Genomic DNA, 19,674 nt, shown 5'->3' with positions numbered 1-19,674 from the left:
AATCCCTATTCCATCTCAATACCTGTTCCTTCCCCATACATGTTGTACCAGAAAGTGAGATTGAAATTCTCATTAACCAGCGGAGTAACCATAGGACTTTCCAATATGGCAACTTCTACTGCAGATAACCAACTCGCTCGTATATACAAGTAAGATCCCTCAATTGCTGCAATAAAAAGACCGGAAGTAAGCAAAACAAGTGCATTAATACAATTAAATTTCTTCCATTTGATGAAACCAACAAATCAAAAGTTATATTGCTAGTTGAACGGTTTAACACACGTCACTATGTATTCACAAGACCAAATCAAAGGAAAGATTTCTCGCGGTTCATTTCAATATTTTTTGACTTAAATGAATGCTTTTGCCACAGTTCATTTTAAATAGCACTTGATTCAATGAATGAAAGGCTTGCGGTAACACCATGTGAATAATATCTCTGTTGAGTTGCGTGGTTCTGAGAAAATACAGTTTGTTAAATCTCGATCAGTGGCGCACCCAAGGGGGGCCTGGGGGGCCCAAGAGGTTGTCATTATTTGTTTTTATTTTTTAGGTAATTTCTTGTTTTGGTTCCACGCTTTAATTTTGGTGATATGTATGTGGCCTATTTTCGAGTAGTATAATAGGGATGTAAGTGGCGCCACCAATGTCAAAAAAATCCGTCCCCACCCAAAAAACACACCATTTTTTTTCTGCGGCCCAAAATGTTGGGCACAATTTTTGAAAAAAAATTACTTCTAAAAAACAAATCCTGGGTGCGCCACTGATCTCGATGTTTCGAACAGTGTGCTCTGTTTGTCATCAGAAGACATTCTGGTGTAGTTGTCCAAGTAGTGCAAGCTGGATTCAGCATCAGGGGGATTAGTTCATCAGTGCAGTGTTAACGCGGAAGATTCTGGAACAGGATGCTTAATTGCCGGGTAGGTGCTGAAGCGGACTGTGTGTACTCACTAAAGTATTATGTCAGAAGGATCTTGACACAGTTGGAAAGAACATCAAGGTATGCAGAGTACCAAGGGGGTCCTCATTCCTATGTAGGCAGAACTATTGAGAACCCACCGCCTAAACAGTCCACTGATCTAATCCCTGTAACGCTGAATTCAGTCTCCCGCTTACATGAAGCGAGCATGGAACTAATATTGGTCACATTTCTATGTTGTGTCCCAGCCACGTGGTAACCATGCCCGGGGTCATCTCACTAGATGCTAGTATATGGACCATGGTACTTCCACCGGGCGGGGGGGGGGGGGGGGGGGGTTCAGTCTGGTGACCCTATGGAGGGGTTAAAAATAGGCGGGAAGACCGAGTGTGCTCGATTGTGCACATTTACATAGGCTTGTATACAATTGTATACACATAGGATACCACTGCTGACCAAAATGGAACAGTCAAATGGCATTCACAGGGCAAGTCTGTGGTTTTAATAGATGCTTGGGGTCTGAAGAATGCCAGGGTGAATGGTCTGGGTTTGAGGGCCGGGTGGCTCAAAAAACATTGTGTCATTAAAAAATTCCATGCAATACTATGATATTGGTAGATTAAAGGGGCAGCTCCGGGAATGGGTATATACACTACGACAGCAAGATACTGGCAGTCTCCTGATTGCGGACAGAGTACACTGTTCAAAACATTTGTATCGGGTGTTGCCGCATATCTTCCATTTATAGTTCATGTCCACCATGTAAATTATTTAAGTCTCATTTGGCTCTCGATTCGAAAACAAAACTGTTTCAAGTAAATTTTCCAGAATGAATGTATAGCATTGTGACAGTATATAGAACGTACGTACTCCCTGTGGTATGATCGACAATAGGACCGGTTTTGGGTGTGTAAGTAGCTCCACGCTGCAATAACCAGTCGGTGTCATCGGAGCCCGTGGGCGGCTTCACCCATCCACAAAGTGATCCCTCCTCAAAATTGCAGTTAAAGCTTGTGTCCCCTGTGTACAATTGAAATAGTGTTATCCATAGACTCTCAACCAACATCGATCACTTAAGGGTTCATAGGGATTGTAAACCTGTTCCAGAATTGACCTTTTTTTCGTCATGCCGCGTTACTCCAACGGTTACAGCCCGATAGTTCGATAGTCCGAAGGTTCGATAGTCCGAAGGTCCCAGTAGTCCGAAAACAGAAGAAGGTTATATAGCCACGAAGGTTCGACAGTCCGAATAGACGATAGGGTTCGATAGTCCTAATCGACAATACGGTTCGATATTCCGAATCGACGATAAGGTTCGATAGTCCGAATGGACAATAAGGTTCAATAGTCGAATTGATAATAGGACCTTATTGGCGATTCGGACTATCGGACCCAATTGTCGATTCGGACTATCCGACCTTATTGTCCATTCGGACTATTAGACCTTATTTTCAATACGGAATAATAAACCTACGGACTAATGAGCCTTCGGACTAATGAGCCTTCGGACTAATGAACCTTCGGACTATTAATTCAAATGTTCGAATTAACGAACCTTATTTCATATTCGGACTAACGAACCCCCTCTTATGGAGATTTTGTGCATTCGGACTATCGAACCTTCGGGCTAAAAATCCTTCGGACTATCGAACCTTTTGACAATCTATCGGGCGGACCCCACTCTGTTAACTTTCAGTATACCAGCGATAATTCTTGTTTAAAATCTCCAATTTGGATAATACAACAAATAATATTCCAATACATGTACATTCAGTCTTGAAGAATGGTAATCATACGCGGCTGCAAACGACCAAAAGGTATATGGATACACATTTGAGGGCATAGAATGTCCACTACGCAAATTTGTTAATCTGACAACCGCAAAATAAAACAAACATTGATGAGGTGAAACTAGGCTCATGCACTTGGGGCATGTGATTTGCTGGAAACTATTGCTATGCTATTTTCTTCATTAACGTTGATCCTACGTGGGTTTTTTTCAGTGGACATGGTTTCATACTAATTATGTTGTCTGACAGAAGATCCAATATCCCCTTTCCACAGATATATATATTTTTATATTTCAGTTTAATTCAGTTTAATTTTTTTATTACAGCCACCCCGATTAAAACAATTCTCTTCTTAATGTGCAATTGGAGATCATTTTGTAATATAATATTACTCTAATATTACAAAAGTACAACAATACATGAATTAAAACAATATCTTCCACAACCGTCATATATTGTAATTCTGAAGAAACCACTTTAATATCAACGTATATAAGATAAATACTTACTTTCACACACGCCCGTCTGTAGATTTATATCATCGATCGCTACAATCGCTCTATTTACACCGCTAAGCCCTTGGAAGTAAAGTCTCATATCAGAGGTGACATCTCTGATGTCGACCAGCCCATGAAGCCATCCCCTCCTTCCTGTCTGCGGCCCTCTCGCGCTGAAAACTTTCACGGTGCCGTTGGTGGCGTTAGTGGCGGTATAAGTGTACACTTCCAGCCCGCCTTTTAAAAAAATGGTAAAAATAATTGATGTTCATTTTGTTTTTGTAATTAATATAGGTTTTCTAGGTTCCATGAAAAGACACTTTCGTTTCGTTCCAGAAAACGTGTTGGGTTCCATTGTCAATTCTGATTTCGTATTTACATTAATAAATTTGATATTTGGTGCAGTGGAATTCACGAATGTAGCTTCCTAATTCATCCTCTTTTTGAGAAACTCGTCCCATCTGGAGACTCGCGTTGGATTGAAAAAAAAAACTTATCCTGAAGGCCTGACTCCCCTTTGTGCGTCGAAGGTAAAGAATTTGGCTATTGCAAAAAAAAAAAGGCATTCTATTTGAAACAGTGACCAGACATGTGGTGCCCCAACAAAATGGAATCAACGAAGATGATTTGTATAATACCTATGTATCGCCCGTACATGCTGTACCAGAAACTAAGGCAAAGGTCCACACCATCCTCTTCGTTAACTTCCACCACAGGACTGTCAATTATGGGCGTGTCGTCCCCAGATACAGCACAGTAAAGGAACATTCCAGTTTCATCTATAGCAGAATGAAAAGTAATTAAACCACCCAAAAATATAAGTTCGTTTGAATAAACGAACATGATAACGAGTACACGTTTTGTCCGCACACGTTACACCAGAACTAAAGCAAAAGTCTTCGCCATCCTCCTCCTTAACGTCCAACACATGACTGTCAATTATGGGCATGTCCTCGCGGCTCGAGGGCTTACAGTAAACATACCTCCCAGTGCCGTAAGTATTAACAGGATGAAAACAAAACACTCGAACATTTCAGATCGTTAGAAGAAGAGGAAACACAAGTTCTGATTAAGTATTGTCAAATTCCATGTGAGGCTCACACAATGCTAGCCATCAGCAATACACGCTCACGTCCTTTTGCCGGGGAAAAAAAATGAAAAACCTACTTCCGTCTTTCTCATACTGTTAATTACGTCAGAATGACGTAGCCCCTGAGACAAAATGTATATCAAATTGAAGATATGTCCATGCTCTATTGAATACCTGAAAATTCCGAATTTGACCTTTTGACCCATGTTTTGCCCTAACGACCTTCTTCCACGCACCCGACTATTTATAGCATTTCGCTCAAAATGCAAACAAGCAATGTTTTTGTTACAGGAAAAGAATTTTCACTGAATCTGCTCTCATTGTACGGAAGAAAATACAATTCCTTTGGTGTCTTGATACAAGTTATTTTGATGATACATATTGTGGATGTGATAATGACATTCACTTCAAAGCTTACTGTCGTGTATGTAGCGTGGGTTACAAGGGAAATAATAATAATAATAATAATAATACCGGAGTCTAATAAAGCACATATATCTACCAACAATTAAGTACTCAAGGCGCTGGAAATTATGTCTATTGTTAAAGAAAAGTGAATGGAGTACATGAGAAATATGAGACCCATTTTGTTACACCTTTAAAAGGGTTTGCAAGGTGCTGCGGTGCATTAAGCAGCCACTGCCTATAAACACCGGGGCAAACCCCTTCTCTATTAGTGATAAGTGTTACTGGGTTCTTTAAACGCGCATTACACAATACACGGGACCTACGGCTTAACATCCCATCCGAAGGACAAATTTAAAACAATAATGATAAAGTGCCTTGCTCAAGAGCACAAGTGCTATGTTCTCACGGTCAGGATTCGAACCCATGTACCACGGCAGACGAGTCGAACACCGTAACCATTGGACCACAGCACCCCAAATATGATGTTGAATGTCAAACTGGGAGATTCCATCTTGAAATGGTCATTTATTGCATTCACTTGGAATTGCGTCATCCCACACTGCAATATCAATCCGCATACATGTTATTGAGTCCCCAAATTAGACATTAATCTGGTACACTAGATAACACATACTTCCAAAACGATCAGCACCAGGCCCCGTCACGCGTGACACAGCAGTGCTGCCTGCTCCCAGTAGCCAGTTAGGTCCGTCACCCTCACGCTGGGTCCAGCTGCAAAAACCGTCCTCAAAGGAACAGTTAAATCCTTGGTTGCCTTGAAAGAAATTGGCAGGTAATGAAAAAAAAAATGTTTACTACAAGTTTTCTCGGCCAATTTCCTCAAATGTTCATTCCCTTCTGGAAATCGGTCATTCATTTTCGTGTGAATTTGAGAACCGCTCTGATGAACACGCGTTTCATTTTTGCTACCAGAGCATGCGATTCGATTCAGTTCGATCAATTAAGTGATTGAGCAGCACCTTTCGTTTATGTTCACTCAGACTTGTTTACAAGACTTCTTTTTCGCTTTAAAAGGGCGATTTTAAACAATGACCATTCTATTTCACTTTTAGTCTTATGCCATCGGCACCACATACAATTAATGGTTTCTTTAAACCGTCAATCAAATTACCAGTACCTGAAATCAATTGAGACAAGGTATGCTCGCATACAAAATATTGACCAATCATTTCAGAAAAAAAACACATTTATAGCCTAAACACGCACGTTTGTTTAAGTTGTAAATCAAGGATGTTCTATTGTTTCTCTTTTTCGGTTCTTTGTTTATCCTCTATTTACACCATAAACATACGTCCATTATCTCTTTTTGCTTTGTGGAATAGTGGGGGTATCAAATATGTTCCTACCATGTGACGTCGTCGACTGAGTGTAACGTACATAAAGTAGAAGTAGCAAAATCAACCGGATCCAATCCATGGTTCAATCACTTGCAACCTGTTATGGGTTTATGTGTATATCTGTGCGAGGAATTGAAATGATAAATATTATTACAAATATATTTATAAATAAATGTACCATTAGGCAGACATCTTATCGTAATTTCTTCGATAATAGGGAGACACCGGTCATTAGGGAGACACATAACTGTCTCCCTAATGGCACAGCCCCCTTCAAAGGCAACATTTTGTTTTTCTGTCGCAATTAAGTTATATTAGTTGCGCGTGGTCCAATTATTAAAAAAAAAACGAAATTCGTGGGAAAAGGACAAAGGAATATTGGATTAGGTTACATTTAAGTTGAAAAAAAAAGATTGCACTAAGTCTGTGGAAAGTTTCCCTAATGACCCATTCCCATAATTAGCATGAATCCGCAATAGGGCGACAAGTTGTGGGGGACTGCCCCTACATTAGGGCAACACATCGCACTAGGGCGACAATTTTGGTGTCGCCCTATTGAGGTAACTACCCTTTAGCGAAGGAATTTTACCGTCGCAAATGAGCTACATCGATTGCTCGTGGTCCAAAACGTACACACACCAAACTTGGTTGGGATCGGATAAGATAAAATTGGGTTAGGTCACATTAAAGTTTGGAAAACTTTGTGCACGTTTCTTTGGAAGTGTCGCACTACCATGCAATCCAGATAATAATAATTATTATTATACGTGTAAGGGTACCACTAAGGAGACACGTTCTCGTAATTTCTTCGCACGATGGAAGACATCGGTCATTAGGGAGACAGAGGCACAATTTTACTGCCGCAATTAGGTTATATTTGCACATTTTAGTTTTAAAGTTTTGTGCACAAGTCTAAGGCGATGAATTTGAGGGCATGCAAATTGTGATTTGGCCAGTGTAGGCAATTTCGTACCGATTTATTGGCCTGCACACCTATGAAACTTTCTGCTCAATTCTTGTGAACCCAAACATTTGCTAATTCATTTGTTAATAAATGTTAATGTCGTATATTGAAACAACGACGGCTCACCGAAAACGGAAATCTTACCACAGCAAAATATCAAAAATTCTGGCAACTTTGGATATAGCTTATAGACACTAAATTCTGAAGAAGTTAATGATCAACAGGCTTTTAAGCCACTCTGGAAATCAGGGAAAACCTTGAAAATTAGTTTCCATTCTCCAGTCGGGAAACTCAGGGGAAACTCAGGGAATTCGGGCAATTCACAATGCAGTACGCCACCAAGAGTTTGCCATGGAGAGTCCATTTTTCAAGTTTACGGTCTACAAAACATGACCTAAAATGAGTGTCAGTGGACAACTTGAGCTAATATAGATTGGGGCAAAGCGTTCTGCCGCCTTACAAAAAAAACCTACCATGTTGATGAAAAGAAAAGAAAGGACAAACAGATACTCGAATCATACGCTTACGTAACTATTGACCGGAAAAACGAACAATTTCCTATGTCTGGCGGTGGACCATCTCCCACAATGCACTTGGAAAAATGAACTCTCCGTGGCTATAACTCTTGGTGGCGCACTGCATTTTAAATTGCCCGAATTGAAAGTTTGGAGTGTGTGCGTCTTGTGCCACGTATCCAAGTTGACATTTTAATGAAACTGTGCACAGACTAATACCCAATACTTAACTCGTGCATATTGCTCAGACGTCATGATAACGTCTTTGGAGGTCACGTGACGCCATCTTAAAGGTTAATTTTTCAACGGCCATAAGGCCGATTGAGTTTTCACTTTGTATGTACACATACCAGGAAGTGATATAGATTAGGAAAAAAATGTTTCGTCGCCATGAAGTCATGACTTTTTTATATATATTTTTTGTAACACATACAGGTTGAGTCAAAAACAACAGACAACCCGAATGGCGCCCCCTACTTTATGAAGAAGTAAAAGGATGTAAAAACCCCATTATTAAGCTTTTATTTTGGTAAAATAATCATTCAAATTGCTCAAGTACATTTCCAGTTATGGACGTTTAAACACAAACATAGTTTTATAATTTTGTCCACGGATCACAAAAAAAAGGTAAGTGATATTTCAGCAAAACAAAGACACTGCACACATACAAAAAAACACACATCAAAACACTCTTATAAGCATGATAACTGGCACTTATCATAACCTGTATTTAAACACCTTCTGTTTCCAATGTTAAAACATAATGCTTGTTGATGTCCAGAGTTTATATTCTTGCCCTGCCTTCTACTTAGCTACCCCAAAGACTTATGGGATTATTCTGATATCGTTTTTATGATACGACATGGTTTAATTTTACTGAAACATCTCGTACCTTAAATGTGATCGTGGACAAACTTTAAAACTGTGTTGTGTTAACAATTCCATAAATGAACAAGTAAATATGTGATTTGAAGTTTTTTTACTAAAAGAAAGCTTATTAAATGAGCTTTCACATCCTAGTTCTGAAAAGCGCTACATACAAAACACTGCAAATTATTGCAGTATACGTGCAAGTTGTGGGTGCGTGTTTTCTCAACTGGGTTTGTACACGTCTTTTTCTCAATAAGGTTCAAACGCGTTCTTGTCTCCCAAGGGGTTGTAACGTTCTTTTCTCCATAGGCTTTGTACACAATCTTTTCTCCATAGGCTTTATACACGTTTTTCCTCATAAATATGATTGACTTGCATGAATCTGATCAACTTCAGACGTGGGAAACACTTAGACCAACTCCTATAGTGCAGATTAATGATGTGCATTGGGTCGGGTTGACCAGGCCAAACCGACTCGAAACATTAGAGATATAAACCAAAGCCGAACCGAAACCGATCTTAACTCCCTCAAACCGACCCGATCCGACCCGACAAAAAATAAGGTAAAACCCGACCCGAACCGACCCGACTGAATAAAAACCGTAAAAAACGAATACCTTGCTTTGACAAAGTGATCACTTTTTTGTATGCCTGCCCTTACCCACGTGGCATGAATTCTTTTGCAAAACCATCGTCTCTTTATGTCATACTCAGTGGGTTGATCGAGAGTAACTCTGCTTACTGAACAAACGCATGGTATCATCACGCGGTATCATGAAAACTGTTACAATGTATCTATTCACTGTCAGTCCCATTGGACTAAGAAATTGATACCGTGAGAACTTGATAGTGCGCTCGGTGGCCACACCACACTACTAGGGCTGCGGTCACAGTGACTGTCAATAATAATGCATCACCTAAATTTCTGAACTGTTTCGGTTTATTTCGGTTTATTTCGGGTTTTTCAAAAGATGGCTACAACGACCCGACTCGATCCATAAATGAAAATGCAAAGCCGAAACCGACCCGACTCGACTGAAAAGATGGACAAACCGACCCGACCCGACCCGATGTCGGTTTCAATTTCAACTTTCCATAAAAACAACTTCCCGGAAAAGTTGCATTGTCAACTGTCGAAGTTATAGTTTAAATTATTTGTTTGTTACGGTTTTAACCATTTATGAAGCAACGTCACCAAAAGAGGGCGGCAAAACATCAAGTTTACCAGCAGGCATCCTTACTAAAGTCAATCTGGATGATTGATATTTTCCGAACGATGCCATTTCCGGCGGAATAATTTCACAGGGCATCTTTTACCATTTCCACCTCATTAACTTTGTGCACGTTTTCTTCCAGCGAATTTCCACCGAAAACAATTTAGGCTACATGCACCTTTCAGTATACTTATGACTCATAGCGAACTGTCAACGTCTAGTAATTTCACCATTTTGCATCCCGCACTTGTAAACGCCGACTTCATGCGTGATTGGTAATGCCTGTGGGGCCATTCGCCATGGACCAGCGGAATGGAAAGGGTTCAATAGAAATTGTCGGTACAAGTTAGTGGTTATCAAACCATGACATGGGAGAATACTCGTGACAAAAACTTGTTTTTTGCAACTGTATTCCTCGTGTCGCTGGCCTGTAGTGAATTTTCATTGGAAAAGAGTCTTTATTCTCTCTTTGGAATTATGAGAGTATAGATCTGACATTTTGAGTTTATATTCAGTATGTTATATATTAAGCTCAAAATAACAAATTGAACAGGTTTGGAGCTCCAAATTTGAGGTATGCTATTAGCTTCGGCCCAAAAATTACGGTTTCAAATGATCGAAAAGAGCATTGCTCATAGCGTTTTTTTGCAAGGTATGCACGTCTAAAGTTGGAAAATGTGTAATAGCTTTGCAGTGTGAGCGGTTGCAGTTTTTTTGGGTGTTTTCACTTTATTTATTTTTTTTCAAAAACGGCCGCTAATGTGCTTGTTACCGGATTCATTACATGTGGTAACAAGCAAGTTTAGATCGCCATTTTAAAGAAAAAAGGTGACAGCACTCAAAAGCTGCCACCGTTTCAATGCTATCACATATGTTCCAACTACAGGGGTGCATATTTGTAGTGTACGCAGACTACAGTGATCTAAGTAAAGGATAATGCCCGAGGTACGCGCCATTCGTGGGTAAGAATGGCCCTCGGGCTTCGCCCTCGGGCCATTCTTACCCACGAATGGCGCGGTACCGAGCGGCATTATCCGACTTAAACTCCACCCGTGACGTCCCCCTATTGTCCTAGCGCTCCATTATTTTGCACGAATGGAGCGACTTTGTTTCATACAAAGACACACGCTTTGTCTTATTGCGTAACTGTAAAATGCATTTAAAGGAATTGTACAGAATTGGACTGCGAAAAGTATGTTGGCATAATGTTCTTACGTAACCAATACAATACTGGATTCTAGGCGCGCTTGGTATAAATGCTAAACTTCACCAAGGCACCATGCATTCGTTCTTGACTGCATTCGTGTCTGACACGCAGTTTTCAATCTCAAGACGTTAGGACTGTTATGATAAAAATACGTGAGATACAGTGGAATTAAAGCGTCCCAGGGAACTGTCTTTGATACGGTGCTGATACTAACTCCATGGATATATCGGATAATAATTTGCCGGCCGCTTCAAATTTTGCCTGGAAGATATAAAAGACCATTTCGAGACTCCAAATGAATATGAAGATTGCATGAATGAGTATAAAGGTAAGAAGTACCCTTTTTGTTAAGTAGAAATAACAGCTAATAAAATCAGAAAAAAATTAAATGTTGTATTTTGAGCACGATAATGTCAGATACATTAAGCTTTATTCTTTAATTTGCTATCTGATAAAGTTTATTCAGACATCGTGTTTGCACTAAAATTGTTCTAATTCGAAGCTTTCTGTGTCGTCACTTTGTAATTGTAAAAGGTACCTGTGCTTTTTACGGCTTTGTGAGACTTAAGTAGATTTACAGGAATATGAACTTATGCTTCCGTCTTATTGTTTGACCCCAAAAACTAATTTTCTGATTTTGTTTTCTCCTAGTTCTGCCTGGGGATAGTGTAACGAAGAAGGTCAAAACTAGCGGGCAGTCTCCAGTCGGACTACTTCGTCGACGGCATTACCAACGTAACTCGAGACTAGTAAAACTACTCATCATTGGACAAGGAAGGACGAGCTAAAACCACTCAAAATTGCAAGACTAAGATTTTGTTGGGTTTTTTTGTGCAAAATGGCTACAAGTGTTCCAGGCCGGATTTACATTGCACGAACTTGTGATTTTCCTTCAACTTTTCTTGGACACCATGGCAAAGACCTACACATTTCTTCAGGATGTTGAGTTCTTGCCGATCAAGAATTTCTAGGACTGCATGCTAGGCATTGAAACCCAGGAACAAGATTGAGAAATAAATTGCACTGCGAACCTTGTCAAAACATTTGCTTTCAATGTGAAACATTATCATTGAAACGTTTATATTGTTACATGTAACATTACTTTGTGCAAACATTATGTACAAGAAAAAAATGGTTCTTGACTTTCGCCTCAACACTAAGAAATTGTATACGAGAATGCATAAAATTCTATTTGAAAAACGGTGTAGCATACTGTATAAAAAAAATATGGTTATATTGACTTTCACGTAAAGGTACGAATGATGCCTAAAATTCCATTTAAGAATTGGTGTAGGGCCTACGAAAAAATTCTGTATGAGAAAAAAAATGGTTCTCGACTAACGTAAGCATTGTACGAAATGTATAAGAAAATGCATAAAATCATCATTGAGAAACGGTGTAGTAAAAGTTGCAACTGTGTAAAAATATAACTGTGTCATTTTTGGTGTTTCTTTATTTCCCGCTCCATTATTTTGTAGGAATGGAGTGATGGAGGCTTTATTACCTTCCAAAAGAATGGAGAGGTATCGCCTCCAACGCTCCATTCGGGCAAAATAATGGAGCGCTAGGACAATAGGGTGACGTCACGGGTGGAGTTTGATTATAACGCAACCAGTGTATGACCTCATTTGTTGATTGGATGTACATTCTCTAGTGTGTTATTGCATGGCATGGAACGTGAATACAATACGAAGCAACCAAAAACAAGTATTCCTTATCTCTGTCTCTCCTTAATTGGGTAATTATTGACGTACGACCACAACACATACCTTGCCAAAAATCACAATGAGCATCTTTCTCCTCATTATTTGGATACCGACCAAACCCCCAGGCTGATGGCCTAAGGGAAAATTCACTGTAACCCAGCGACACCACAACAATATTGCAGAAACAATATGAATGGCCATAGGTATTCTTTTTACAACTGATAATGTAGTAACCAACTGATAATGTATCACCAACCGATAATGCCACACAAATTGACCAATGCTGTATCACTAACCGATAATGTAACAGAAATTGAGTCATTAATTGACCGAAAGTTTAGTAAATGTTACTACACTATTGGTCAATATTTGTTACATTATCGGTTAAGACCGATATGTTACAACAATCGAATTTGTTGAATTATCGGTTGGTGATACATTATCCGTTGGGTCCTACATTATCAGTTGTAACAATTCTCCCATACAATGGATTGATCACCACTATAACCTGTAAACAAATATGTGTTCATCCACGGATCCTCTACACAGTAGTCTCGGGTTCGAAACGCTCCTTGTGTTTTTATTCACGAACCATCGCTGATATAGAAGGTGCTGATAGCGGTTCTTCGCTCGCTCGTACCCCCTGCCCTGCAAACAGGACGCTGGGATACTCTGATGAGCTTAACAGAATATTTTTAAGGAAGTGGCCTATGACCTATGTATAAAGCATCTGGCTGAAGCTGTTCAAGACCGCAGTTAGACAATGTGCGCAAATGCTATCCAAAAACTTCCCATAGAATTGCGCGCATTCCATACCAGATGTGATTTCTGTTTCAGTGCGGGCCTTGTGGACAACATTTTGAGCGTCGCACAATGTAATCCCACCGTTCGTGATTCGAAATGGAGCCTGAGCGAGTGAGGGGAATTGTAAATTGACAACACAGATAAGTTTTACAGAATTACCTACATTTTTACACTTTTGAACGAGAAAAAAAAACATGTCTAAGAGTGGAAGAGTAATGAATCAGTCTTAAGAGCCGTTTGAAACCTTGCACAGTAATGACCTTGATGATGCGCAAAATCCAACTAATCAGAGCGTGAATTTATCAGAGTATCCCAGCGTCCTGTTTGATGATGATGCGCAAAATCCAACTAATCAGAGCGTGAATTTATCAGAGTATCCCAGCGTCCTGTTTGCAGGGCGAGGGGTACGAGCGAATAGCGGTTCGTGTGTGTTTGCGTTCGTCAGGCGCCCTTTATATCAGCGATGGTGCGTGATAATGGTTTTAGGTTGATTGTGCGCTCGTTGAATAAAAACACAAGGATCATCTCGGACCCGAGACTACTACACGAGGATAAACGACCTATCTGAGCTTGTGTGAAAGTGTATGGAACGGATTGTCTACATGCGTGATGTGCACTTTGCACTTTCTTTATTTCCAAAACATGTTTATATCCGAAAGGCTCTATTGCCGCTGCACCCACCGAGAGCTCCCCAAATCCCACATTTGACAAAAAAGCAGAGACATTTGAGAAAAACAAGTTTTAAGTGGTTAATATTTGAGAGCGAGGATAGTCATTAACCCTGTGCACCATTCGCCATCAATCATGGATACTTGTGACACTGAAGAGATGTTTTGTTTTCATAGTTAGTGAAATTTAAAATTTGGATGAGATCTTATTATAATCACACCTGGATGGCAAGCTGCTTTGCACCTGTGAGCCCATGCAATGTAATTGTTTTAATGCAATCCTTGAAAACACACCTTTGTGTCCCATTTAACCTTATGTTCAATTTTCGTTTTTGCCATTTTCAACGGTATTTTGGTGACTTTTGGTTTTATGCTAATGCGAATGTTCATATTAATGTGCAAAACTGTGATGCCATTCCGGGCAGAAACCCCAAGATAACAGCTATTTCAGCACACACCAAAATACTGTAGAATTTGGTATATTTTGCTGTTCTCAATGTTCTTTTTTTTGGGGGGGGGGGGTGATTCGTCGTAGTGTCAGTACATATGGCAGTAGGCAAATAAGTTAGTAACCCTTTCCTACAAATATTTTCAATAAGCAAAATTTTTGGTTCACAATTTGAACAGAAAACCCTTAAACTGAACAATGCCTTCCTGAAATGATATCACAGCAACGGCGCCCAAAATTGTCTTAAAAAACATGGAAAATTGAAAATGCTTAAAGAGTGCACTTTTCAATAAAACTAACCGCAAAAAGATGTAAAACAGTTTTCATGCGTTTAAGAAAAGGAGAAAGTTGCACAAATTGTTTACCTATGAGAAAAATACATCCGTGGAACTTTTAAGCATTTAAAGGTCTGTGAAACCAAGTCACCGAGAAGATTACAAAATGTCTTGAGACTTTTATACCAAATTTTGGACGACACGAATTATAAAGAAAAAATTCCTTTTCTTTCATTACTAACGCCTTGTCGTAAAAGTTGGTATCTGAAAATTTCTATGCAAAACTCCTTCCACCGAGGGTTCATGTAGAAAAAAAATCAGACGGTTATTTATTACTCCCCATCACATTCAATTAACTTCGGCAGCGACCGCAAGCCCCGTTTGAAAGAAAAAGTTCAGACCGGATCAAGGTACCAACTTTGACGACAACGTGTTGGTAATGTTCAGAGGGGGTGTAGAGGGTCGACCCCCCACTGGCCTGCTCTGACACCAAAGGAAATTAAAACAATTATAGTACTAGCCTATATGTCTGCCTGTCCTCTCCAATCGGCCCCCACCTCAAAAAATCATTGATCCGCCCCTGCAATCTCTTATAATCCAACTTCAAGGCGCATAGGGTAATTTGCTCTCTGTGAATTTATATAATTGTATCTTTGTGCATACAATTTGTAAAGTTTATCAGTTATAGACGATATTTGAATTATCATGACAACGTCACACGTCATATGTTACGTCACATTACAGAGAGACGTTAAAAAACCTGTATCTGCAGAAATATAGATTCAACTTAGCTCTAATTTGGTAATCTGTTATATATTACAAGTTGGGTGACGTCGTGATGACGTCATCAAATGTCATGTGACGTCACATATTTAATGTGCTGCATTATGTCAACCTTTTATTTCTAAGCCAACAGCCGTGAAATTGTGTTCATACTCAGGGACATGTAATACTAATGACAACTGATGTACGTCATGATATTGTCATCACATGTCAATTCACATCACATGAAAAGTGTCTAACCCTTTAATAATGATATCGTGTGGTATGAAACCATATTTAATTCTAGACACCCAAATATTTACGGAACCTTACAACTGTACACCCGACTTCCATCAAACTTTTACATACCAGATGGCACTAAAATTATTGTCGAAACAGCTATGGGTTTTGTCCACGGCTCAATTATAGTTACAACAATTGACTCGCTTACAGTCCGCGGGGTAGACTTGCGCCCAATTATGACTTGAATCAACAATGAACAAATGCGACGGTCAGACTAACAACGGCGATATAAAAAATGAAACATTGCTAGCAGGCATCCTTACGAAAATCATCTTCAATGATTGTGTAGGCTACTCTGAAACGACACAATTTCCGGCGAAATAATTTCACAGGGTATTTTGCTACATCTATGTCCAGAATTAAATCATGATTGGGGCCATCCAACATGGACCTGCTGAAATGGAAATGAATCAATGGAAATTTTCGATTGTTTACAGGTCCGTCTTTTTTCAACTATTTCATGGAAGAATACATGTGGCATGTACTTTCAGCAAACTTGTCCCTTGCGTCGCTGCGTTGTAGTGCATTCCCCCCCCCCTTTTTTTTTTAAAGAAGTTCTCATGTAACACTTTCCTGATCTAGGATATGGACGCCCAATTAATAAGCATTCATTGAGTAAAACAATCATTCAAAGCGTTCATGTTGTTTTCCAGTAATATAATTTTGAACACAAACACAGTTTTTTAAGCTTTAAAACTTGTTTGTGATGTACTCGATTTACGCCATAAGCACGCACTCACATACATGCACAGCCTTCGATTAATGAAATGAAACTCGTGAAATTGGGCTAAAATTAACAAATTGGAAAGCTATACTTTATATTTTCCCCTTAAATTGCAGTAGAATACATGATGCATCATCATAGATTTCAAAATGTTCAGGGTGCGCACGCCCCCAGACCCCCTAACAGGATGTACATTCCATATCAACACCCCACGTCCTGTTGCAAGAAAGCTAGAACCGCCCCTGGTGACTGTGTAAACTTTACACAGATGTACTAAAACTAAAAAGTCAAACTGCAATATACCGGTCGTGTTAATGAATAATTATGAAAGACAGCTAGCCTGTTGCTTACATTCGATACCAAATAACTGTTTTGCAAGAATATGAAATGACATAATTGTTAAGTGTATACCTAGGCGTTTTGAGGATTGTTGAAATGTATTACATTGACGAAAACTTACGTTAATTGTTGGCGTTACTGAGCTGATGACTACACGGTGCAGGATGCAAAGGCTATGTAATATTCAAATGCAGTATGGCTGCATCAAACGAATGCATTGCACTGTATATATCTTTTACAAAGGGTATCCAACTGCAGCTATTCGTCATGTCTCGTCATGTTTCGTTTCATGAGCCCCCTTAGTTTACTCGTTTCGCCTGGCTGCCATTTTAAGGTTTGACAATGGAGCTGCACACAATGTGCAGTGCTGAGACATTGTTTTTCAAAGAGAGAGAGAGAGAAAAGAATGCCAGTACCGTCTTTTATATCAGCCTACGCTTTGTCTAACCCTGTTTTTTTGTTGTGGGACGGGGCCGAGGCCAGGTGTTCATACGAACTCCCTTAGAGTATGGACTGGTTCACTTTTTATTAGGTATCGGATAACATTTGTCATGATGGGACTTTTCCTTGGTAAGTTTGGAAATGCCTATTTTTAATTTCATCAATTATTACTCCGGGGTTCATAATTCATATTTGAGTGTAGAATCTACAATTCTGTTTCAATGAAAATGTACACAAAAAGATGTGCCTAAATTAACGGCTATGGTACTGGACCCATGTGACTAAAACCCCTATAAATATTCGGTAATGGTACAGGCTTGGAAGTCACGGGCGGTTGGACCAAAGGAATGATTGATTTTGAGTATCAACAAAAGAAGTGGCAGTTCACGTCGCATTCACGCAGGGTAACCGCAGCCTGGCAAAAAAAAGCAGGTGACACATCAAATATTACACAGATCAGCCGAATATCACAGGCGTTTGTCCTGTGTTAAGTACATGCTGCTGTAACTCTAATTTTGTGTTTTGGATATGAGGAAGGAATTGGGTAGTCTGAACACCATACATTGGGTCGTATGTAAAAAAAAAATATAGCATTTGCTTTTACTACCTATTTTTAAGCATTTACTTAAAAATGAAGCAAATGCCTTTACTGGAAAGCATCTGCCGAAAGTTAAAAGTATTTACATTTTACATATTAGCTTTAGCTAGACTGGATGTGTTTACTTCCTTTCGTATTAATAAAAAGGAGTAAATGCTTCAGATTTCAACTGGTCATTTTTCAAGGCTGGGTTGGGGCAACCTTGAAAAAATAAGGCAAATACTTCTGCGCAAAAACTGCTGCATTTATTAATATTAATCGCCCCAAAATTAACACAAAGCGTTAATAAACTACATATAATGCCATACACTGTATTTTGAAAAACATTTATGCGAAATTTAAAGTTTCTTTTATTATTAATTATTATTATTAATTTATTATTATTAATTTTGTTTACGATATGAGAAGTGTTAGCGTAACATTCAGTGCGACATATAGAATGATTAAGGATCAATTTTATTCAGCGTCAACCTGGGGACTGAACAAAATAATATCATTTTTCTGTGTGTTTATAATGTCACCAATCTTTGCAAACTATCATTTTATTTTAATATTTCAATAAACAAAACTCTTTGTGTCTTGAATGTTGGTAGATTGTACCCACTTTAACACATGTCTGTGATTTTTATGCAATTGTGACGTAGACAGGGCCTTTACAATTTTCATGAATGATGAAAATATACTTGCGAAAAGTGTCACAGTTTTTGCTAGATTTGAGGATCAAATGTAATCATTCATGTTTAACATGAATTATTACATTTGATCCTCCAATGATCGTCAACAATAGGGTGTACGAACTTCCACACACGCAGAGAGTTTACACGTAGGGTAACAGTCCAATTCAAGGTGATGCTGTCATCATGACGGCATCACCTTGGATTGGACTGTTACCCTACGTGTAAACTCTCTGCGTGTGTGGAAGTTCGTACACGCACAATATACCCTGTTGTTGACGATCATTCGTCCATAAAAACAATCCAGCAGTAAGACGCATTTGCCACCTGTTGTAAAGTAAATGTTGAACAGTAAAGGCAAATTGTATTCATACGAAATCAAGCATTTGCGTTTCCTTAGACCCCTCTCACACCAATGCGTAAAGCCATTTCGTGGCCACTTCGAGGTGTCCGTAGGCGCAAGAGTTTAAAAATCGAAGTTACCACGAAATGGAATCGGATCTCACGGGTTGCCACGAACTAACCACGAATTAAGGACGTGTCGATTCCTTCCGTGGGCCGATTCTCACGGATGCTCCACGGATCACCCAAAAAGTTTTTGAAACGTGTGCACTTCGGATATGTATTGCCGAATTGAAAACGTTTTCAATAGGCCTATGGCTTATTCGAAGTACTCTCGTAGTATTCTCGAGGTTGGGCTGAAGTTACATCGGATTTTACGAGATGGCCCCGGATTGATTGTTGGCCTGTTTTACGGCCGTTTTCATTACGCGGTACTCGATGGTACGTTAGAGTGAGCTCCGGAGTCCACGAAGTGTCCACGAGTTGGCCACGAAGTGCTCACGGACTACGCGTACGTAGTACTCTCGAGCTGGCGCCGTAGTCACTACAGACACCACGTAGTAGTCTTGAGCTGGCGCCAAAATCATCACGGGATGCAATCGGGATGACCACGAGATGTCGCCAGCGTGCAGTCCGTGAACTCCAGGAAACGGACATGAGCACGGGTTGGTCCCGTGGTGTTTCCGAGGTGGCCACAGATTACTCACAGAGTAAAAACCGATACCACGAAATACAAACGTTCTGGCATCAAAAAAACG

The 19,674-nt window shown here is 39.6% G+C and overlaps 1 protein-coding gene across 1 annotated transcript; it reads right to left on the bottom strand.

The window, feature by feature from the left end:
* Window positions 1-1,257: 1,257 nt before the first annotated feature.
* Window positions 1,258-17,236, bottom strand: LOC119725817 (MAM and LDL-receptor class A domain-containing protein 1-like). Its single transcript, XM_038197401.1, has 6 exons — window positions 16,983-17,236; window positions 6,072-6,182; window positions 5,339-5,479; window positions 3,845-3,985; window positions 3,219-3,443; window positions 1,258-1,939 (listed from the first exon to the last, which is right to left on the bottom strand). Exons 2-6 carry the CDS (start codon window positions 6,139-6,141, stop codon window positions 1,731-1,733), a joined length of 786 nt encoding a protein of 261 aa, XP_038053329.1. The 5' UTR covers window positions 6,142-6,182; window positions 16,983-17,236; the 3' UTR covers window positions 1,258-1,730.
* Window positions 17,237-19,674: the final 2,438 nt, after the last annotated feature.

Source organism: Patiria miniata, unplaced genomic scaffold (assembly GCF_015706575.1).
Source record: "Patiria miniata isolate m_02_andy unplaced genomic scaffold, ASM1570657v1 HiC_scaffold_19, whole genome shotgun sequence".
Taxonomy (NCBI): domain Eukaryota; kingdom Metazoa; phylum Echinodermata; class Asteroidea; order Valvatida; family Asterinidae; genus Patiria; species Patiria miniata.
Note: the sequence above shows the minus strand (reverse complement) of the source record. Positions and strands in the feature narration are given on the sequence as shown.